This window comes from Lissotriton helveticus, chromosome 9 (genome assembly GCF_964261635.1).
Source record: "Lissotriton helveticus chromosome 9, aLisHel1.1, whole genome shotgun sequence".
NCBI classification, from domain to species: Eukaryota; Metazoa; Chordata; class Amphibia; order Caudata; family Salamandridae; genus Lissotriton; species Lissotriton helveticus.
The window spans coordinates 1,098,322,157-1,098,347,126 of record NC_136070.1 but is presented as its reverse complement, the minus strand read 5'-3'; the positions used below and the strand labels follow the sequence as shown (position 1 = coordinate 1,098,347,126).

At 42.7% G+C, this 24,970-nt stretch overlaps 1 protein-coding gene across 2 annotated transcripts in view; it reads left to right on the top strand.

Moving 5' to 3' along the window:
- CFAP20DC (CFAP20 domain containing) overlaps window positions 1-24,970 on the top strand; it is a 1,807,766-nt gene that overhangs the window by 1,554,364 nt on the left and 228,432 nt on the right. For both annotated transcript variants that reach the window (XM_078661515.1, XM_078661514.1), the window contains one exon: window positions 22,288-22,349. In XM_078661515.1, the coding sequence (XP_078517641.1) occupies window positions 22,288-22,349 (62 nt within the window). The remainder of the gene's footprint in view (window positions 1-22,287; window positions 22,350-24,970) is intronic.

Sequence of the window (24,970 nt, the reverse complement as noted above, 5' to 3'; positions counted from 1 at the left end):
CAAGCATTATATGAGGATCCAGGTGCGGCAGAGGCGTAATTGATAGAGGTACTATCAGCTGGAGCAGATTCAGAGGCTAGCTAGCTAAAAGTTACCGTTGCCAGATCCGCAATCACACAAATCTCATCTAAAAAGGCAGCTGGTTAATATTTGGCGTGGAAAACCCTGTCTTATGAGAGCAGTGAGAGAGTAGGGCATCTTTTAGCAACACGCACCAGGGAGAAAACAGTGCACGCCAGGATAAGAGAAATCAGGGATCCGGATGTGGGTCTGGTGACAGAGACGAAGGCTATTATCACAGCTTTTCAGAAATTTTACCAAAATTTGTATACCGAAGACATCCAGGGTGCCAGCCAGGAAATTCAGGATTACTTATCCGGGGTGGCCCTGGGTCAGCTCTCTGTAGAAGAAAGAGAGAGACTAGATGAGCCTATCACTTTGGAAGAACTGTCAATAGCCATTGATCTTTCCCCTTCAAGCAAAGCCTCAGGCCCAGACTAAATTCCAGGGGAGTTTTATAAAAAATTTAAAAATTAGATTCTGGGTTTGATGTTGGAAGTTTTCTGAAGTGCTCAACGGGATCAGGCTACGCCAGGTTCTTGGAAAGGGGCTAATATTATTGTATTCCCAAAAAAAGGCAAGCCTATTGCTGAACTGGGATCTTACCGGCCAATAACTCTGCTGAATAGCGATGTAAAGATATATTCAAAAATTCTGGCAAACAGGCTATCTGCAGTCATAGGAAAGTTAGTCTCTCCGTTCCAGCATGGATTTGTACCAGGTAGGGGGACTACAGATCACATTAGAAGGATAATCACGTTGTTTGACCTTGCTAGAGTGTCAGGAGACCCTATGGCGGCTATTTTTTTGACGCAGAAGAGACCTTCGATAGGGTCTCCTGGCCCTTTCTTTGGGTTATCATGGAAAGGCAGGGACTGGGTAGAAACTATATTAATGCAATAGGCTGCATGTATCAAAATCCCGAGGCTAGGATCACTGTGATAGGTGCCTCGTCGGGTTCAATAAAAATTACACAAGGGTCTCGGCAAGGGTGTCCTTGTTCTCCACTATTATTTGCATTATATATAGACCCTTTTATCAGGATAATTGTGGAGAACAACAACATTCGGGCAGTTCAAACCCCGGGGGGTGAGTCAAAGATCTTAGCATACGCAGATGACCTTGCCATAACAACAACTAATCCTGCGGATGCAGTGAGGAAGGTGGAAAAAGAGGCCAAAAGATTTGGTGAAGTTTCAGGCTACTTTCTGAATAGGGAAAAGACAATGATCGTTAAAAACCCTCGGGCAGATTTGGTCGATAGTAGGGTCACAGAAAAGGCTAGATATCTAGGGGTGGAAATTTCTGCTAACGTGGATCATATAGTGCATTTTAACCTGGCTCCCTTGTTACTCAAGACCAAATCCGATTTCAATAGAATGAACAGCTTACACCTGACACTGCTGGGCAGGTGTAATGTTATTAAGATGTTGTTTTTGCCTAGAATTTTATACTTTTTTAGATCCATCCCATTGGAAGTTAATAAAACTTGGTTCTCTGCCTTTAACCAATCTATATCTAAATTCTTATGGGCTGGGAAACTCCCGCGTAGAGCACTGAAGTACATGACCCTTCCCAAGGATCGGGGTGGATGGTCAGTCCCGGATATTCAGATCTTTTATTGGGCTGCAAACTTTCAGCAGATGACGGATCTGTTGGGGAAAGGACCACCCAATGCTCTAGATGGATCCTACCCCTCCATCTACAGTTTACTGCTCGGGGACGAGGCCCACGGGTGCTTGATGCGGCATATTGATTTTGCCTACTTTAAAAGAGTGAAGTTCAAGGTTTTGCTGGGTGCGTTTAAAATATGGACATCGATCAGGAAAAAACGTACATTGAATAGGATACACAGGTATACGCTTCTGCAAAACAATCAACTCCTACCCGAAATCTTTCACGATTGCTATCTGGAATCTTGGAGGGAGAAAGGGTTCAGACATATTGGGGACCTAATAAGGGATTACACTATACTGACGTTGTATTCAATTAAGGAAAGATTTGGGGTGGGAAACAACTACTTTTTCAAATTCTTACAAATCAGGGATTTTCTTTCTAAGAAGAGGATACAGGGCCACAAAATTCCCCTAATGGAGGCAGCCTTGGGAACACAAGGGGCATCAATCTCCAAGTTTTACACACTGCTTAGCGATACAATGGAGGATGATCTCGCTAAACACACGGACCGGTGGCAGGACCAGGTCCAAGCGGATCCGGGGGTTTGTGAGGACTCTTTATTGTTGAGCTCAACAGCAGCCATTTCTGCTAACATACAGGTTCAATGTTATAAGACGTGGCTAAATTTGCATATTACTCCGGCTCAGATTTTTAAGTGGGGAGGCTCAGCAGGTATTTATTGCTCCCGTTGTGGCGACCTTGCCGCTGACAGTGTACATATGTTTGCAACATGCCCCCGCTTAACTGGATTGATTGGAAAAATGGGGTGTTACGTCAAACAAATTTTGGATTGCGAAATCGAGCGGTCACCACAAGTTATTTTGTTGGGGGTAAGCAATCAGGCTCTGACAGCTCCCAAGAAGACCTTGCTTTTTATTATGATGGCCGTGTTTAGGCTCTCCCTTGCCACGGTCTGGCTAGATAAAGAACCTCCCTCAGTTCATTGTTGGCTGGGAAAACTGTTAGCTACGTATCGCTGGGAGAAAGAGATATATAAACGCAGAGGCCTAAGAGCTAGGAAAAAAGGGGGCGACAATTGGTCTCCAATTAGCACGTGGATTAATGAATCTATGTTTTAAGTTTGCGGATTGGGGAGATCTGTCCTATGTGTTAGAAATAAACGGTCGTATAGAAAGCATATCGGCCTCAGGATAGATTTTGTTGAAATTTAATCAAAAGTCTGATCTCCTACGGCTCCGGGAAGAGGGTGGGTGAGGGGGGGGTACAGGGGGGGAGGAGAAAAATAATGAATTTACATACGCTTACATTTGTACTGTTTTCAAATTGTTATTTTGTAATGATCTATATGAACTGGCTGATCAAATAAAGATTGTTTAAAAAAAAAAAACAACTTGCCCATACTGCTGGTGGCATTCACAACAAAGGGAATGGCTGTGCAGTACACTAGAACCTGCCCATGCTGCCGGTGGCATTGTCAACTAAGGGAATGGCTGTGCAGTACAATAGAACTTGCCCATGCTGCCGGTGGCATCGTCAGCTAAAGTACTGGCTGTGCAACACAATAGAATGTGCCTATGCTGCTGGTGGCATTGTCAGTGGAGGGAATGGCTGTGCAGCACAATAGAATGTGCCCATACTGCCAGTGGCATTGTCAACAAAGGGAATGGCTGTGCAGTACAATAGAACCTGCCTATGCTGCCGGTGGCATCGTCAGCAAAGGGAATGGCTGTGCAACACAATAGAATGTGCCTATGCTGCCGGTGGCATTGTCAGCGAAGGGAATGGCTGTGCAGCACAGTAGAATGTGCCCATGCTGCCAGTGGCATTGTCAACCAAGGGAATGGCTGTGCAGTACAGTAGAATCTGCTCCTGCTGCCGGTGGCATCGTCAGTGAAGGGAATGGCTGTGCAGCACAATAGAATGTGCCTATGCTGCCGGCGGCATCGCCAACTAAGGGAAGGGCTGTGGAGTAGAATTGAACGTGCCCATGCTGCCAGTGGCGTTGACAACAATGGAATGGCTGTGCAGCACAATAGAACCTGCCCATGCTGCTGGTGGCATCGCCAGCAGAGGGAATGGTGTGCATCACAATAGAATGTGCCTATGCTGTCAGTGGCATCGACAACTAAGGGAATGGTTTGCAGAACATTAGAATGTGCCCATGTTGCTGGTGGTATGGTCAACAAAGGGAATGGTTGTGCAGTTCACCTAGCCATACTGTTGGTGGCATTGCCATCAAAGGGAATGGTTGAGCAGTACAATAGAACGTGCCCATGCCTTTGTGCAGTCCATCAGAATGTGAGCATGCTGCTGGTGGTATCGACAACAAAGGCAATGGTTGTGCAGTACATCAAAACGTGACCAAGCTGCTGGTGGCATTGACAACAAAGGGGATGGTTGAATTGTGATAGGGAATATTGAAGCCAAATTACTGACGGGTCACACGTTTTGTGGCCAGAATATCAAGGGACAAAATATAGAAGAGGTAAGTGCACAGAGGGTGGCATAGATGTACTATTGTGTAACACCAAATCTATGTGTCCCGGGAAAAAGAAAAAGAAAAAAGATAGACATTCTGCCCCTCGATATTCTGGTCATGATATTGGCACATTTATATTCTGGCTTCACTATGCCCAGCCTGCACCTCATGGTTACGCAGTGCATTAGACCGTCCTCCTCTATCCTTGCAAAAAAGCACAAGAAAAGCATTTTTTACATGTACCCCAACATCACAGTCCCAGATGGAGCGACAGAGCTTCTGTCGTGCACCTTAGGATGCATCTTTGTCATTTTAGCCCATTTAGAATACAAAAGAGACATCATGCTATTAAGTGGTACAGCCTAGCAAGGCGCTCACATATGCATGCATTGAGCATGCCTCATTACTCATATAATATCCCTAATGATCCTTTGAGTGCAGCGTGTTGAGTCGAGAAAGACTAAAATATTAGTAAAGCAATGAAATTGTTTTCCATATCTGGGTGCATGGATGTTTGGCCTTCAAACTTTGAAATTTAATATGTGGCTCACCCTAATAAAGGCATCATCTATGGTCTTTTTTTTAATTAAAAATGTTTCAGTTTATGGTAATGGCCCATACATGAGATCAATGGCGCATCCAAATGTACTTGAAATATTAAGGCACTGTCTGCAAATTTCACAGCTCTATTTTAGGTCTGGCCCAGAGACCGCTTTAGCAGTTTCACCAGCCTCATGTTTTCTCTAAAAATGCATATATAACACATACAAACAGGGGGCCCTCTTCCCACATTTTTCTGTTCAGTGTCATTCCACCCACCACATCATACATACTGGGATAGTGGGTCGGCTAATTTGATCCACTGGCTGTCTTTGAGCTGTGGGTGATGGCATTTTGCCTGATTACATGTGCACAACAGCCTGAAGAAGAGTGCACTTCAGTGACAGGGTAGATGTGCCTGCCCACTGTGTTTGTCTTTCATATTTTTTATATGTTTGCCATTATTTAGGTATTGCCGATGTTTTCAACAAACAATATTGCGTATTTGCCAAGGCCAGGCTTAAGCGTTCTTGTATGTTGCTTTGAGTGATGCATGCTTGGGCTTTAAGACATGATTTGATATCATTCATTGGATGGCTCCTTTAAGCACAGCCTGGACAGGGGCCGGAAGGTCTGTAACAATGTACACAATTAAAAAGAATCACCTTACAGGGCTTACGTAACTACAAAAGTCGGTTGAAATGTATTTATGTATTGTTAGAATTTTTCATAGCATTTAGTCCGGGCATAGATTTCAATGTGCAATTCTTCAGCAAACCACAATCTGCCGCCACCATTTATTTATTTATGTATAAAGTTTTATATAGCGTGGACATGACCCAGTACATAATTATCACAAGTTATACATACAATTGGGAATCGCATATAATACAAATGAGGTAAACATTGCTGTTTGATTAAAAGCAGTGGTAAGTAGGCTTCTAGGAGTTAAAGGTTTAAGATGATAATTTGTTCATGAGAAACATTTTTGCTTCCTTTTTGAAGGTGGTTAAAGAAGGGATTCTGCGTAAGTCTGGGGGAAGGTTGCTCCAAATCTTTGGTGCAATACCTGAGAAGGCTCTGCACCCAGTTCTCTTTTTGTGGAAGGATTGAGGTTTTAGTAGTAGTGAGCTTGCGCTCCGCAAATGTCTACCACCTCCCGTCCGCTCTAGCTTTTGTGCTAAGTAGCTGGGGGTGTTGCTATGTAAGGCTTTATGTGTCATGCAGGCGATATTTAGTTGTATTCTCGACTCATATGGTAGCCAGTACAAAGCCTTCAGGGCCGGAGTGATGTGGTTATTTCTTTTTATTCCGGAGACCAGCCTGGCCGCGGCGTTAAGCGATGCCCTGAGCAGTGCTAGTTTGTATTTTGGAAGACCGCAAAGAGTGGTGCTTCTGTAGTCCAGTCTTGGTAGTACTAGGGCTTGGACCGCCATTTTTAGATCAATCTGTGGGAGGAAGGGTTTAAGTTTCCTTAAGATACTCAGCTGAAAGTTGGCTCTTTTGGTAGTATTGTATATTTGTTCCTGCATATTTAAATGTTTGTCAATGGTGACTCCCAGGGATTTTGCGGAGTCAATGATGTGAAGGGCGCAATCAAAGGAAGTAAGATGTTTCAGCCATAAGTCTATGTTGGGTGCATGATTGGGAGGGGAGATGAGGAGGAACTCAGTTTTTTGGTGTTAAGCATGAGGTGGTTGCCATTGAGCCAACTTTGGGTATTATGAAGAATGGTGTTGAGGGAGATGAAGTCATCTGGTGAGGAGATTTTCAAATAAAGCTGAGTGTCTTCTGTGTATAGGTGATATAGAATGTTTGCAGAGCTAAGTGCATTAGCAAGGGGTTCCATGAGTAGATTAAAGAGAATAGGTGATAATGCTGATCCCTGTGGGACTCCTAGTGTGACCATGGAAGGTTGAGAAAATGATTGCTTCAACTTGATTCTTTGGGTTCTGTTTCTTAGGAAGGAGGTAAACTATTGTAACACTGGACGAAGGCGGAAGATAGGTAAAGAATTATCAATAGGCACGATTCATTGTGATCCAGCATTTTTAAGATGTCATCCATTATGTGGGTGAGAGCTGATTCAGTACTATGACCTTGACGGAAACCGGATTGGTGTTTATCTAGGAGGTTGAAGTTCTCGATGTGATTGCAAAGTTGAATTTGTACACATTTTTCTCTTTGCCAGCGTGGGGATGCTGAATATAGGTCGATAGTTGTTGAGGTCTGTGGAGAGGGAGTTGGCTTTCTTTAGTATAGGTGTGACCTGCCCTATTTACAGACAATCCGGTATGGAAGCTTGCCTAAGAGAGGCGTTGACAATTTTTGCCCATAGAGGTAGAATAGAGGACTTTATCATTTTGAATGCAGATGGGGTAGGGGATCGGAGAAATGATTGGCAGGGTTGATTGCTAGCAGGGTGCTATATATTTCTTCTTTAGTGAGGGGCGAGAAGGAGTGCTAGTTGGCATTGTTCTTCGGAACTCCGTGTCGGCAGGCAGAAAAGGTCCTTGATCTCTGAGTAGAGAATTTTTTCTTGGTCAGTAGATAGTTGGGGTTCTTTCTTGGATTGAATGTCATTTTCAATGGTTCTAGTCTTTTCTAGGAAGAATTTGGCCAGCTCGTCGCAGTTAGGGGCAGCCGGGTTGCTAAGCTCCACTACGTTTGCAGAGTTGCGCGATTGTTGTTTTACCATTTCGAATAGCTTTTTAGGACGGTTAATGGCTTGGTTCAGCTGTGTTTTGAAGAAGTCTGCTTTAGCTTTTATGATTTTTCTGTTGTATGTGTTTCTCAGTGCCCTAAGTTGGTGTAGATGATCAGCGGAAGGTGCTGCTTTCCATGCTCGCTCAGCTAGTCTTAATTTGCGTCGGTCCGAGTTAAGATTCTCATTGAACCATGGTTTGGAGATTTTGGTAGAGACATTTTTTTCTTGAAGGGGCGCTGTGGTATCCAGGATTTCAAGTCAGTGAGATCTTGGACGTCTGCCAAATCTGCTGATGGTGTCAGGGCGTAATTGCATTGGGACACCAAGGCATTGGCATCGATATTCCTGATATTCCTTTTCCATTGTTTAGTTTTTGTAGGTTGGTTTTGTTTTGGAGTTACCTCACTATTGATGGAGAAGAGGATACTGTAGTGATCAGTCCAGTCACATGGGGAGATAGATTCTAGCGATATGATGTTTCTTTTTGCTATGATGAGGTCTAAAGTCTCCCCTTTGTTATGGGTTGGGCTGTCACAGAATAGCGACAGTTCCTGGTCTGCCAGAAAGGTTTTGAGACTGCTTACATCATGATCGCCGGTATTGCTCCAATGGAGATTGAAGTCTCCCAGAAAGATCTGCCGCACTTGTGAGTTGCCATTGGCTGTAATGACTTCCATTAGCTCATCAATGAACTTCGGATTGTCACCTGTTCCAGGTCCCTATATACTTCAACGAAAAACTGACTGACTTTTCTTCTTAATGTAATCCTTGTTACTCTGTGGTTGTACTACATTAAGTGGTAGTCTTATTAATGTATGGACTGGTGCGACTTATCACAGTTAAATCCTCAAAGTGGTTCAGTGGCTTTCACATGGGGTCTTAGGAGAAGGTTTCATTGACTTTTAGGACAGCTGTTCAACCTTCAAAGAAGGATCCTTTGCCCTCACGAATACACTCAAACCCACCCTATGCACACTCCCCACTTTCTCTACCCACTTTGGAGTAAGATTGATGCACCAGTCTTTATTCATATTAATATATTATGAAAAACTGAAATTGGCCCATCAATTCAAAAGACTTAAAGTGCAGACATCAGCTACTTTTGTTTGTCTCAATTCGAAGAAATCTTTTTATAGAAGGGGCATAACACAGTGTACATGTGTGGCTGAGTTGCAGAGGCTGGGTGTTAATTACATTATTGCTAAATGCTTGTGCCCTCCTGCACTTTGAAGGGGAATAGAGATCCCCTTGCAGGCGGGTGCAGTGAGTGACTGCACCCACCTGCAAGGGGATGTCTGGGCGGTCCATGGGACGCCCTGTCCCCTTCCAGAGGGCTGCTATCAGGAGGCGCACCAATAATGTCCCACCTCTTAGGTGGCACACTCTCAGCGCACCTCCTGGGAGATTCTTTGCCTCTGCTCCCACGTCTGTAATATGGCGCAGAGGCATTGGTGTTCCCTCATTTTCATTGGGCCACACCCCTATATATATGAGGGAACGCCCTCTGAAGATAGTGCTGATACTTTATGTGCACCAACGCTATTATTATTACAGAAGGGGCCCACACGGGTCTGCGAACCCTTCTGTAATACCAAAGTGCCCAGGGGCGCACAAAATGGGCGCAAACACCGTTGCGCCCCTGGGACACTTGTATAATACGGTCACTGGTTGTTGGGAAGTCAGTTCATATCTGAAGGTATTGGACTGCTCTAGATTCTTTTTAGAATGCAGGCTTAGTAAGCTCTGGCAATGACCTGATGTGTAATTCCCAGAAAGCTCGATGGAGGTTCTGTTACAGGTTCCAGGCATTTATGTGCTGGTAACATCAATGATCATAAAGCCATTAAGTAATTTTGTTACATCCCTGGATCATTCTTGTAGGAAATTGAGGTATTGGTTAAAAGGGGTAATGACCCACCTTAATTAATAACCTCAGTCCTTGTTAGGGTGAATCACTAAAGTCACTAAATTACCCTGAGCTCAGCACCCTGGTAGCAAAAGCACAGAGCAGACAAGCATAACCTAGATGCAATTTGTAAAGTATTTATGCTGTAACAAAACTGTAATAAAGTCAAACAACAACACAAGAAAAATCCCAAACAAATTTAGAAAAATAGAGTACATTTTAATAAATACAATGACATCAACAGAGCAAAAATCCAATAAGGGGAATCAGATATATGAATGTTTAAAGTTGAAGGTTAAAAAAAGCACCAAGAAGTGTTAAGCACCAAACACGGTCAAATGGTTACAGTAGACTGGAACCTAGGTGCATTTTGGGACCGACTATGAAGGAGCACGAGCCGGCTGCAGCAACCAATTTTGATCAATTTGGGAAATTTTACCTTCCGACTGAGTCTCTGAAATGAAAGTCCAAAACATTCAACAGGGTAAGGCAGCAGTTTATGTCTAAGGTGTGTTCTATGAGGTCAGATAGCCATCGGATGAGGTCCGGTGAAGCCACTGACTTTTGGCTGAAAAACTCTGAGCAGGAGAAATTAGAATTTTGAACCCAAGGAAGATTTCTCACTGGCCGCATAATTCTGACGCCTTTGCCCAGAGAAAACTTCGATATTTGATCTTAGTCACGTTTTTGATGCTCGGATTCTTACAGAGGGGCAAAGCTGTAGCCCACCAGATCTCCATGAGGCTGGATATCTTCTCTAAGAGCTCTTGCTAAAATGGATTAGCTGCTTTGAAAATGGTTCAAGCTGCAGAAATCTGAATCTTTCGCCCAGGGGCATCGCCCTGGCGTCAGATCGCCTTTGCAGGTTGGTCCCGGTCCTACAGAGGTCTTCAGAATCAAAATGTTCCCAAGTCTCAGGCTTCAGGAGATGTTAGGAAGAGTAAACTTTGACACAGTCAGGGGTTCCAAGATTCTGGAATAGCACTTGTAGGTCTAGGCTCCATTCAGCAAAAACCACCAGCAGGGCCCAGGGCAGGCCCAGTTTGAACTGGTCAGCTGGGCAGTAGCAGGAAAAGCCTCTAGTAGCTTATTTTGTCCTTGTAGCTTGATCAGAAGGTAAGCATTATGACCCTTGGAGTTTTTTTCTTTGTCCTGGCTACAAGAGAGAGCAAGTCCAGTCTTCTAGGCTTTTCTCTGGCAGCAGGTTAAATCCTCTTCTGATCTTCCACAGGTTCAGTAGTGTACTGAGGAGGGTCCTATGGGTATCACATTTATGTCTGGCACCAGCCTATAGGTGGAGGTGACTCCTGGCTCCTCCCTAACCAATGGGGGGAAGGTTCCCAGAGACTACTCTACTCACCTCTGCAGTACTTCCTGTATACAATCCCACAGTGCCACTCTGTACCTAAAAGCAAGATTTCAGGATATTTTTAACCCTGTACATAGCTTTTGTGCCCACCCTAGAAGTAGACCTTAGAAATCAGTAAATCCCTGCTCTGTGGTCAATCTAAACCAGTTCATGAGGCAGCTCCTCTCCCACTGGGATTGATGCTTTCTTGACTGGGGAGATCAAGGAAGGGGCTGCCCAGGTGTCAGCTAACTTTTGCATTTTACAGGGTAGATCTCTTTGAAATTAATTGAGTTCCTAGACACAGGTCACAGCCTAACCTGTCAGAGAAACAACAACTCCTCCCCACACCGAAGGCCTTTGTCCAACTCTGGGAGCAGTAATCACACCTCATCAATGAGGTTAATCATATGCCAAGTGACAGTTGGAGCTCGTGCAAATAGGCCCACAGAAACTTTAGGCAGGGGAAAGGTCCCTTTCTGAACAGGACATTTTCCATAATATTTATTAAAAATGTGTCTTCACCTGTGAATTCGGGTTTTTAATAAATATTAAAACAGTTCAAGAATGAAATTTGGAGATGTGTCCTAGCCTGAGATAACATTATTACATTTAATATTGCATCCCAATGATTTATCATTGAACAGCCAGTTTTGCTACAGTAAAATTGTTTTTAGGACTTTTTCACTGTACAGACACGTGTAACATTACATTTCTACATGTCATTCTTTTAAATACCATGGATCCTGCCTTATGTGCAGTAAGGCAAACTTAGGGGTGACTTATTTTAAAGGAAGGTTTAGGTCTATGAAAAGTGTAGATTTTGAGCGGTCGAACTGTAGTTTAAAAGCTTTAGTAGTCAGACAACAGCGGAAGGTGTTATGCAATGGTTTAAACTGTCACTGTAGTGGATGGCACATCGGTTGCTGCATACTAAGGGGTCGATTAGGATGTAGGGCGGATCGCCACCGTCCGCATGGTGGTGGCGATCCGCCCTACATCTACCCCGCCCGCCACCCATTTCCCCCGCCATAATAATATGGCGGGGGGACCCCAGCGGACGGAAAGACCGTCCGCAGGTTTTCCGCCGGTCGCCAGTCGACAGGGCGGAAAATTGGCTAGATATGGTGGCGGTGTCTACTAGACACCACCATCCATATTAGCATGGGCAGCGGTGCATGGCTTTCCATGGCATAAACCCCGACATGGAAAGCCATGCAGAGTCTGCTTTCAAGGGCCCGTTGCGGGACCACAGGGTATTGGGGGGGTGGGAGGTGCACATGGGGGGTACCTATGGTATCCCCCTACATTGTCATGGACAAGGTGGCAGGCACGCGGGGTGCCTGCCACCTTGTCCATGACAATGCACACAGTGCATTCCCAGCATTGTGGCGGGCGGTGCTGTGAGCACTGCCCGCCACAATGCTGGGAATAGAGGATGCCACCGCCATGGTGCCGGTGGCATCCTAAGCAGCAGTGCAGGACCTCCGCACCACTGGCGGCCGGTCCCAGCACCGCTAGGGTGGCGGGCAAACAAAAGTCCGCCCGCTATCCTAATAGGCCCCTAAGTTTTTAGAAAACCTTTAACCCATGAATCGTGTGTTTACAGGAATCGTGGTCATATACTGAGTTTGACTGCAGAGTTTTTTTTGTATTTTCCTTTATTGGAAGGCGTTCGGAAAGGGGGTATGCTAGTGAGAAGGAGACTGAAGTGGTGGTGAACAAGCCATGATTGGGTCAGCGACAGACCCCTCTTCCTTACCCAATCCGATCTCACAGTGGTGACTGATACGTCACTCCTGGTATTGGGCAGCCATCTGGGAAGGTGGAGTTCTGAGGCCTCAGGTCTCCTGCCGAATCTGGACTCCACATCAGTCTTCTGGAGCTCCGGAGGATCCCTCTGGCATTAAAAGCCTTTCTTCCCTCCATCAAGGGAGGGCTGGAATTTGAACAAAATATTGAGTTTTAAATATCGAGTTGCAGAAATATTGCAACAAAAATATTATATTACAAAAATATTGTGATGCAGAAATAGCATTGTGAAGAATATAGATTTTTCAGACAAGTATTATTGTTTTCAAGAATATTGTTGTTAATATTATTTTCAATAATATATAAGTAAAAAATATAATGTTCTAATGATCTTTTCTGACTTATGTCATATATTGATTTTATATGTTATTGTTTGTATATTTTTTAATATTTTTAAATATAGTTTGTAATTTTAATTGATTTATAATTTTTAAGTTAATGGCTAATAGTAATTTATATTGTCATAGCAGCTTGCGAGGTATGTAGGGTGAGAAGTTAATTAAGTATAATTAATGTACTACTTATTATAAATGTATTATTCATTATTCTATTTAATATTTATGTTAATTGTGTAATGATTATATTTTTTAAGTTATATATTATGTGGGAGCTGCTGGGTTTGTAGGGTATAGGGTGGGAAGTTAATTAGGTAATAATTACAAATGTATTAATGATTTCATTGATTATTAATCATGTAAACTGTAGTAATTATATTTTTTTACGTTACATGTTAAGTGCTGGTTGCTGGGTTTGTGGAGTATTGGGACGGAAGTTAATTATGAATTAATTTAATTTTTAAGTTAATGATTAATTAATTATATTAATTGTGCTATATTTATTTTAGTTATATGTTAAGTTTTGGTTGTTTTTTATTTTCTATAAATCATCATACAAATATATTCTGTCAGTAAAAGCTGTAAATAAAACAAGGCAGGCCTGCGTATTCTAATATACATAGACCTCAACAGCGAAATTAAAAATTCTTTCCCAGGTGCAGCATATAGTTTACAAAAAAAAAGAAAGTAGTGCAGCTTGTGACGATTATGACCATCCCTATTATACTTTTGTTTACATTTGCACAAGGCACTTATTGGATGTTATTGTTGAGCTGGGGTGGTTGGGCTGAAAGAAATATCAAATTTAGCTTAATTTCATGTGTTTACATCTACATAAGGCATTCTTTGTCCTATTTATTTAGAAGAGTGTTTTCATAATTGAAATACTATATGGATATATCATTTTAACAGGAAAACAAATTGTTATGATGCAATGTATTGCTGATTTTATGTATGAGTTATTTTATGGTTTTAATCGAATAAAGATGATTTTAATTTGAGCACATTTCCCCTTCCAAAGTCCAATGCTTTCCCTACTGTTGCACAGACTGGAGTGGGAATAGTATATCTATTATTCCCGGCCTTCAATACTTTTTTTAAATATTGTATAAATATATCTAATGATATTATTTGTCTACATTTTTTATTATTTCTGTGTATTTGTGTGTGTATATATATATATATATATATATATATATATCATTTTATATAATTTCAAATATTTTTGTAAATGTATTTTTTTATTTTAAATATTTTGGTAATTTACTTAATGTTTTACATTCGATTTGTTAATTTTTGTATGTATTTATAAATACATATATATGTATGTATGTATATATAATATAAATGCTTTTAATAGTAGCACATTTGCAAAAAAACTCCCAACAATTTCATATAATGTAAAATATATTTTTAATAATAGTATTATATTATATATATATGATTGTGTAAACATGCACACACATATTTATGTGTATATGTTTATATAAGTATATATTTATATATGTAGTAATAAATGTTACTTAAATTAATTAGGTTTACATTATATTGATTTTATATATTAAAGTTTTTAAGATTTACCATTTTAAATTACATGTATATTAAAAACGCTGTTTATGTGTGTTTTTTGACAATATTAGTGTGAAACAATACTTTCAAAAATATATTTTTTTACTTCCCATTATAAGTATATAGGAGGAAACAATATTTTTGTAATTGATATTTCTGACACAATATTTTTGTTCACAATATTGTTGTGATTAATATTATTTCAGTGATCAGGCGAAGATGCCTAGCGTATCACGAGTGGCACCTCCATCCAGAGGTGGTGCAAGGTCTGTTTCAGCAGTGGGGAGAGCCTTGTTTAGATATGTTCCCCACCCCGCGAACGTGCAATGTCAGCAGTTCTGCACGTTGGAGTTTCCAAGTCAGCTCTCGCTCAGAAGCGCTTTTTGTCTTGAGTGGAGCTTGGCCTCATGTACGCATTTCCACCCATACCACTCCAGTGCAGAGTTCTCAAGAAGATCCGAACGACTGGGCACAAGTCATCCTTGTGGTTGCTGACTAGGCACGGAGGGTTTTGGTATCCCAAACTGTTGAGCATAGCCATCGGTCCTCCGATCAGGCTGCTCTTTGGTAGGATCTTCTGTTGTAGGAACAGTGGAGGGTTTTCCACCCGTACCTGTAAACACTCCACATACATGCATGGAGATTGAACGGCGACAGTTGACAGCTTTTGACCTTTTGCCCAAAGTCAGCAAAGGTATTTTGGCAGCCAGACGTCCCTCCACTAAAACAGTATATGCCTGCCAATGGGGCAAGTTTGTGCCATGGTTTGATGAGAAACAGGCTGATCCTATTTCTGCTTCCCTCTCTCAGATCCTTCTTTTTATCCTTTCCCTTGCCCAGCAGGGCTCTACTCTGGGCACCTTAAAGTACTACCTTTCTGCAGTTATCTGGCTATCCATTCATTTTCAAACCCTTTATTGTACATAGGTTTGTGAAAAGTTTGCAACATTTGTTTCCTTCTTCAGCCTTCATCATGCCTCAGTGGAACCTTAATCTAGACCTGACGTTCTTGATGTGTGCTCCCTTTGAGCCCTTTCACAACATTCCTCTCAAACTTTTTACCATCAAGATGGCCTTTTGGTCATAGTAACATCTCCCCGGAGGGTCGGTGAGCTTCAGGTTTTGTCATCCAAGCCTCCATACCTCAACATCTACCCAGACAAGCTGGTTCTTCGCACTAGAGCTTCCTTTCTGTCGAAAGTGGTTACTCCTTTTCATGTAGGTCAGTCCTTCACCCTTCCTACATTTATTTTCTCCCACATTCCTCTGAAGAAGAGGAGCAACTTCACTGACTGGACCCAAAAAGAATGTTGTCGTTGTACCTTGACCGCACCAGAGAGTTCGGGGTGGACGACTAACTCTTAATGGGATTTGTTGGAGTGAAAAAGGGAAAGGTTGTGCAGAAGCAGACTATCTCCTGATGGATTGTGCTCTGCATTAAGATCTGCTACGCCTTTGTCAAGAAGCAACCCCTTAAGGGTTTGCGTGCTCATTCCACCAGAGCTAAGGCTGCAACCACTGCATTAGCATGCGGAGTTCCGGTCCAGGATATCTGCCAGGCTGCAACGTGGGCTTCTCTGCACACATTCACAAAGCCCTGCTGCCTGGATAGTCAGGTCCGTTGGGACAGGCACTTTGCTCATTCGGTCCTGCAGGACTTTCTAGTTTGAATCAATTTTGCAGAAAGGTACTTCTTGGGTATCTATTATAAGGAAAGGAATCTGTGACGAGAAGTCTCTATCAGATGAACAAGTTACTTACCTTTGGTAATGCCTTATCTGGTAGAGACTCTGTCTACCTGCAGATTCCTTACCGACCCACCCATCCTCCCTGCGCTGTGAACGGATTACGTGGGACAGGACTGTTCCCCTTTTAGGGATCTAGTCTCCCACACCAATAGCCAGTGTTCTTTGTGGCTCCACGCACCTGGCTTTGAAAGTCAGGAAAAGAAACTAACATCAGCGCACTGGGGTGGCGCCTATATGTGCACCGTACACTTCACTTCCTGCATTGACAATGCAGATAACACCATGCGGAGTCGAATGACAAAACCTACCAGCGCACAGGGGTACTGCTCAGGGAAAGTTTCTGGGTCCAGCCTGATACCTAGGGATAATTCTAAGGAGAGGAATCAGCAGCAACAAAGAGTTTCAACCAAATAAGGCATTACTGAAGATAAGTAACTTGTTCATCTGCTCTCTTTCCCCATGACCGAAACATTTGCTTTAGATTTAATGTACTCTTTAAATGGGTCTCTGATAAATGTAAAATTGAGATGAATCAATTCCAGTGTCAACAACACCTTCGCAGCAGATTCACTAACTGCCTTGGATGCACGGATGACCCAACGTGTCACAAGGATAACTCCTTAAAACATGTAGATTCTTTTAATAAGTAACAGCACTGTTGCTGTTCGACACAAATAGTCTCAAGAACTTGCCTATTAGGTATTTTCTGGATGTGCTGTAAAAAATGGGAGTTCCTCCTGAAGCATTGCAGATACTAGCGGCCCATTCTTCAGCATGTTAGATCTAGTTCCTACTGGCACGTTATCGCATATCGTTGGGTGGCTTAAATGGAGAAGATACATTTCTTTCACTCAAAGACTGTAGTTAAGTGTATCCATTATCTGGCTTGCTACAAACAGGTCAATCATATTGGTTCAATACAAGATCACGTTGTTCTATGGCATTTATTCAGGGTTCTATTCATGCCAAACCAAAATGCAGTTTGAGAAACTTGAAGCACATCTTTGAGGTTCCCCACATTAATCCTTCTGCAAGAGATAGTTCCACTATTGCATTGTTTCTGGTGACCTACAATCAAAAAAGAAAGTCAACTGCCAGAGTTACATTCATTATTAATACAGAACAACATAACTGTTGTTCAGCAGTGGTATTCAGGTGGGAGGCCACCTAAGAAACTCATACAGGACATGTTGGTGCTGAGACAGCTTAGCTATGGTCAAGAAAGGATGGTTTGGAGGCTAAAGACTTCATCCATGTTGTATACAAGGACATTCCGATACAAATATTACAATGTTGCAATTATGCTCAATATTTTGTTTATTAAACACGTTTTTGTTTATTTTTATAGTTACTATACACATTGCTTGCACTGAAAAGTACAAAATCATAAAATATATTCATAGTGTGTATGCTTGTGTGTGACTTTTCATGGTGAAAAGAGATTTGGAACCCTCTAACAACAAAAACTTCTGTGAGTCTCAGGAAAGATTGCTGCCCAGAATGTTCCATCCTTATGAAATGCACAGGTGGTTTGTGAGTTACAGATCATCAGGTATCCTGTCTCAAGTTGGTAAATTGGCATTTAGCCTGCACTCTGCCAAAGAGTGCAGAATACATAACTTGGTTTGTATTTTGCTTAAAATTGCAGAACACATATAAATACTCTATCAAGTTGGTACTACACCTCACAAAATAAAGCATGCGGCCTGTAGAAAAGATTTGTTGTATGTGTATGTTTGGTACACTTTAAAGAACGCACAGGGTGGGAAAATAAAGGTGAGCCAACACATGCTGATGTTAAATTCTGAGGATCTTTTATCACTTGGTTTATTAGATTGCTTCCACTTAGTGTGAACGATTTGCATGAATAAAAGCACCCCATCAAAAAACCTTGTTGGGTATTTCTTTTATGATTTGTCTAGCAGCAGCCATCTGTCACAGGCGGAAGAGGGTGACTGCATTTGACAAACAGCATTTGTCTTCATCCGGATGATGGGTCTCTGTGATGGAATAGGAAACAGTCAGGACCTCTTTGGGCAGCTGCAAGCAAACTGCAGTAAGTGGGGTATGCAGCCCTAAATTCATGGGATCTTCAAGCTCAATGTAGAATAAGGCAATATGAATGGCTCTTAGTGTAGAACAGTGATACTCAAAGTACGGCCCGGGGGCCGCTTGCGGCCCTCTTGCTCTTAACATGCGCCCCCTCCTCGTGAACAGTAGCATGAGCTGCTATTTCGTTGCTGAGCACTAATATTGAGAATTATTTTTAAATAAATTAGCAGGCATTTATTAACCTACAAAAAAATGCTTGCCTGTTTATTTAACATTTTTCAGACCTCTTTACACAACCCCTGACCAACCCAGATCCCCTACCACCACCCTGCTGGCATCGGCCCTTGGTCACACCACAGACCGTACTTCGCAGCCCCTGGGCATATGTTTGCGAGTACCCATGGTGTAGAAGATGATCCAGCCCCTTAATATATGTTGGGTGAGGGAAGGAAGTATGGGTGCAGTGGGCGCGTGACCTAGTCTGTTCTGCTACTGTTACTTGTGAATTAAGTGCTCTGTGTTCCCTGTGCTCTTTTGTGCTTTGTGCAGGGAAAGTTATCGCTAGGGATCTTAAGATGAAGTCTATTGGCCTGAATAGCAAGCAAGGTTGACTGTACTCCATACAGATGACTCCCACTCTGCCAAATCCTGCCTGTGCCAATGCCAGGTTTGGACTGCCACTCTACAAGAGGTCAGAAATGAGCATGCATTTCCTTCTTTGCCTGCCTTATAGTATGTTAGTTCCTCCATCATTCTGCCTCTCATGTCACCTATACCGCTTTCTGCATTAAATTAATCTCATGTTATCCTTGCCAGCTTGCCTACTGCATGCCATTAGATTCTCAAGCACCCCCTTGTCTGCCTTCGTATATAGACATGCACAGTAATGCTCTGATCACAAGTTAAGTGGATACATGTGCAATAATTCTCAGTATCTGTAATTTTTGATATCACTCGGCTCTGAGCAGAGGGTAAATGTCTAGGCGGTGGTTGATGTGGGATTGGAGGAGTGCAGTGTCTAGAGTGGGAGAGGGAAGGTGATGATTTGGCTAGCAAGGGAATCATTAGGTAATCCCCCATTTCTTGGTAGAGGGTTGAGTTTAGATTGGGGGCAGAGCTACACTTCCACACTTCCTCGAGGTGGCAGGATTTTTTAGCCAGTAAAATTGAATCTGGAGTTCCCACACCCTGAAAACCCAAACCATTTATAATTTAGTTGAGTGGAAACATCCAGTTGGGCTCTACATTCAGTAACCTGGCATGCATAGTGTCTCTACAATACAGTTGCCATAATCCAGCACCATGATGAGTGCACATTGATGCCCTTCTTGCACACCCATGCAGAACACGAGAACAGGGGTACGGCAGACCCTACCGATTAGGGCTACCTTCCGTAAATTGATTGCTTGCACCAAACGGTATGTTTGCTTAACGGGATGGACTATGAACTATAGAGTTGCCAGAAACGCACTGAAATATGGTGATCCAGAAATGGACATCAGATAAATAAACAGGAATGTCAATGATGTTCTTCAGAATGAAGGCAAAAGGAACGTTTTGTTGCTGCTTTAGGGCACAACCCCAGAGGACTGCCCAAACTCTCAGACTTGGTCAACTCATGCACATGGGAAGTTGGTAGTTCTTATCTGGATCACGCCAAACCCTCTTACCCACCATTCTAAGCCAAAGGTTCAATGAAGGTCACAAGACTTCTCCCCCCACTCCTTTGGATTTCCCTGTTCCCTGTTCAATGCACAACATGACGGATTAAACTCAAACAAGCTAGCTGGAAAGTATTGTCACTATGATTACTCTCAAGCAGGTTGAGGACATAGAAACAGGTCTTTCAGAAAACTAACAGAACCCTTTCCCTTTAAAATGGCAGTCTGTCCAGACTACCTGCAACAGAACACATGCAGACAGCCATATCTGGATGAAGGTTGCAATATTCACTTCATCCAAACTTGCTCGTAGAAAAGACGTCACTGGAATGGCCTTCACAACACAAAATGACTGACTACAATTAAAAGGTTTAGACATAAGGGCTTCATGACCAGACACCTCCCATGAGATGCACTCAGCTAGAAATACGCTCAATCTGCAGATAAGGATTTGCAGTTAAGACATCTACAGTAAACAGTTTATAGGTTATCTTTCCAACAGTACAAGCAGCCCCAGCAACCTGTTTATTTATCCAAGGGTTTTATAGAGCACTGCCTCATCTGTAAATAACTACAGGGTGCTTGATAAAAGAGTAGAAAGTGGTATACCACTGGGACAGGAGGCTAGAGTCCAATCCAACAGGAAATTAGGAAATTGAACTGCATACAAAAATATATCACTGACAACACCCCTACTGTCTCGAGACCTGGTCTATTCCAGTTTCAAAGTTTCGTTTTCAAATGTCCCCTGAATTACATATGGTTGGGCTGTGATCCCAGGTGCAGGTTAAGAGCATTTCCAGTCAGGGCCCTTGTACACCCACTGATCTGCCTCCATGTTTCATATTCATTGACAGTTGTTGGATATGCTGGTGGGTGGATGCTGAATAAAGCTGTCTTGATTAGGTGATGTAAGGTACCAGTTTCTGTAGATGGTAGTGGCGGCTGGCATGGATCGGGGGGGGGGTGGCGGAGCCGAGTACCTTATCGTCGGTTCTCTCCTGTGAGTCGGACTCAGGCCAGAACAGATGCAGGATGCCCCCAGGCTCCACTGACCAATCACAATGCTGCAATGCAGCGTTGTGATTGGTCTGAGTGCCGTGGTTCGGCGATCAAACTGGGACAGGGAGCCTCGGCATGTTCTAAATGAAGGCTGTAAAGCAGCCTGCGTGGAGAACGTACAAAGTGCACATTACTGTTTGGCCGGCTCAATATGGCCGGCCAAACATTCATGCGCATTTGGAGTCAGTAAACACTACTCTCCTGCCCTGCTATTAGAGCAGAGCAGCCCGACCGCCACGGCCGCAAAGCAGCGGGAAAAACAAAATGATAATAACACTGAGTTATTATCGTTTTATTTTTCATTTAGTTACATTGCTTAAAAGTAGTGGGACAACGTTTCTCTGCCTTAGCGAAAAGCTGCCACTGGTAGGTGGAGCGGCCCTTTGCCACAGTATGCTTTATGAATGGTGCACAAGAATTTAAGTTTGACACTGGCACCTGGTGGGAACTAATAGGCAGTGTGTTATACTACTTAAGAAGATTAATTCATTTTCTACCTGCCCACTTCTGAAATCTGGCACTCAGTTTCTGGGAAAGGCCACAGTACTTGATGATACAGTAGCTGTGGCGAGCTGGAGTGGGGACTTTGGTTGAAGTTGATGGCCTGCATGTTGTCAAGAACATCAAGAGCAAGGTTTGTATGTGGATTGACAGGCCCACAAATTAACTTGTTGGTATCGTGTGACATAACATGACCTCAACAGAGAACCAAGAGGTAAAAAATACCCTTTGGCCACTACGAAGACAGGCCTATGAAGCAATGTTGAGGAAGATAAGAGGTGCTTTGTAGAGATTTATAAAAAAATGAGATTTTTATTTGCAAATTGCATTCTTGTTTGTGGACCTATGTTACTGAAGGTTGCAAAGCAATGTCTGTTGTGTATTGCTATAACACTGTTAGCAAAAATAAGGCCTATCACTCCTTTCTTCCTGGATGCAAGATTATGTTGATCCAAAAAATGAAAAATGTCTATTGCTCCCTCCTTCGCACCCCAATTCCGAAAATGCCATCTGTGTTTTATAGTATACAACTCCCATCGGTCCATGCCTCGCTATGCAAAATACCATGCATTTTTTAACACCGTAAATCATTCAAATGGAATACAGTGTTTGGTACTTTATGTGCTTATCAGCCCATAAAATCTCATTTTAAAAACGGTCTTTTATACAGCAGTCCCTAAAGAGTTAGCAGTCTTATCCATGAATGTCTAGTCCCCGTGGAATGACAACGACTTTATAATTCAAATGTTCTGGGTTTTCAAAATATCTCCGATGTCCTGAAGGATTTGGTTGATGGAAATAGTTTTAGATGTCATGAAAGAATCTTTGCAAAGTCATTTTCTCACGTCTGCTCCCTTTGTCTTTCTCAGCCTGTCAATCAAGGCCGCTACTATCAGAAAGAAATGAACCCGCTCTCCCATTCCAACCCACGGTAAGATACCGTTATAGCTCGGGCGATGCCGAATATTTTAAAGTGCTTTTGAAGATTACAGTAAGTGTGATGTTATCTTAACTCATTTTCTCGCAGTTTGAAAATTATAGTGGTTGGTCTGTTTTTAGTCGTGTCAAGGCACACGCCTGTTTGCTTATCTCTGCTATTTTTCTCATCCTCACTGTGCAGACGTGAGCAACAAGCTTTACATATTTGATGCACTGTTGAAATTCCTATACCTTAGCATTTACATTTTCAATATTCATATGTCCGTCTACAAAAAGGAAGATTGCATTTAGACATAAGAAACATTCCAAGGGATGTTTATGGCTTTATCTAGCTCCAAGTACAGTCTGCCGCGTGACAAAAAGCTGCCGCTAATGTGCATGGCTGTGAGTAGGCGAGTGCGCGAGGCACAAAATGCATCAATTTCTCTCAGCTTCTACAGATGCCCGGGTTCCAAACCATTACTTTCTTAAGAGGTGCAGTTGCTGTCAGGGCAAAATGTTACGTTTTATTTAAGTTATGTAGGCTATAATCAAAATCAGAACGTCAAGACACTGCATAAACTGCTGATACACTGAACCTGTAATAGGTAATAACGACTGAGTTGCCTAACTCCATATTTGCATTGATGATACGAAGTTAAAGTGTACATTGAATTGAATTACAGAATTGAATTGTAATGAAAACTAAAAAATATAATAAAAACAAATTTCAACAAAAAAAGGGGTGCAGTTGCTATACTAACACCGTTGTTCTCAAATACTGGAGAGATGTTTTATGGGGCGTTGCTATCATTGATGCAGCAGGTGCAGTGTACCAGGGCACAGCGGAGTAATGGTACAACTGCTTCTCTGTATTTGCTGTCTTTTATTGCCCTAACCAGCAGGAAAACGGGCCCTTTTTTATTTTCGTTGCCAGCCCATAACACCCTTACTAAGCTAATGCTTTGCAACCATAGATACCGCCAGCAGCAGTGGTGTTGGGAGTTGACATGACCCCCCCCGAACTTTTGAAGTATTTATTTCACACCATTCCCAAATGTTTGATCCCCCATTCCACCAGAACAGGAAGTCCTCATTAGTACCTTACATTTTACAATTCAATGGTAAGCAGAGAAACCTTTGTATTGATAAAACGAGGCATCTGCCTTTCTGTCTCCCTTCGAGAAAATGTAGTTTATTTATTTTCTAATTGGTTATTTGGAGGGTCACACCTGCCCAGTGTCAATATATTTGCTGAGATGAGACGGCTATAGCTTGGGAGTAAACTGAGGGCTGAGAAGAATTGGGTTCTGACCCATTTGGCCCCGATGGCACAATGGCGGAGTGATGATGTGCCATCTCTTTCCTGTCATCAATGGAGTTGTTAATTTGTGAGGAGTGCCCCTACCTACTCAAAAAACTCATATGGCTTCGGTCAAAACACTGTTCATAGGTAAATGTTTGGATTGATCGGTACCGAGACACAATTTCAGATTGACTGCGATGGTGCACAGGACAGAAACACCCAGTACATTGTCTCAGTTTATGGTTTTTACTTCTGACTTAGTTATTTTTATGGAAGTTGAAGTATTCCAGCAGGTGAAGTCCAAGGCTTGTGTCCAGTTAGGGTCATTCAAAGTTGAATATGACGTCATCCAGCTCCCACTGAAGCAGTTGGTTTTTGCTTCAAAAGATGAGACTAGAACAAACCTGGATTTTGAAGCTGGCTAGCTCGCGTCGTGTGTTGTATGGTTTTGCTGCTGTACACTGGTCCAAAGTCTTACCTTCGGGTATAGTCACTTTTTTGGGAAGTTATACTCTTCCAGCAGAGAAGGCTGTAAGCTTTAGCTGGCCAGGGTTCCACAAGGACAGCTACATTTGCTGTGAAATCCCACTAATCCAATTTTCAGCTTTGCAAAAAGCTCAGATTGGCTCGAACCTGGATTTCTTGCTTTCATTGGGTGCTGCCCCATGGGCACACTACAACACCTTATCTTGGTCTTTCAGAGGTCAAACACATTACTGGGTCCAAACCTTTTCTAAGTTCCTGGTCAGTCCTACAGCCCCAGCTTCTCAGGGAACGGTTTTGGGCAACACATTTCTCCCTAACTATGTCTCTTTCAGGGTCCAGTCTTTCGTAGTTAGCTGGGCCTTTTTGGGATCAGGAGTCCTTCTGCTTTTTGTATCTCTGGAGCAGGAAAAGAAGAGGCCAACTGCTTATAGAGAAGTTCCAGTCCCTGGGTGCCAGCAGGAGTTAGGATTCCTTGAGTCCTAGTGTGAGTTCTCTTCTTCCAGCAGGAGTCTTCTTCCAGTAGGGCCTTTTTCCTCAGATGGAGTCTTTCCTGCGCATGAGGTGGTGGTTGAGATGCCATATTAAATGTGCAATGGTCAATGATGTGAGAAATTCTATTACGCAATCCTGACTATTTTCTTACAGTCCTCCACCTTCTTTTGCAGCACATCTTTACTATAAAATTACCCAGGAGTCCCTGGTTTGAGATGAAGATACCCAGTTGCCGTCAGATAGGCCTATCTTCAGCTCTTAAAGCACTCCCATATTTAGATGAGCTCTCTCCCCACCTAACAAGGCCAAACAGGTTTTCCCTCCTACTGTGAGCCTGTCTGGTGTGAAGA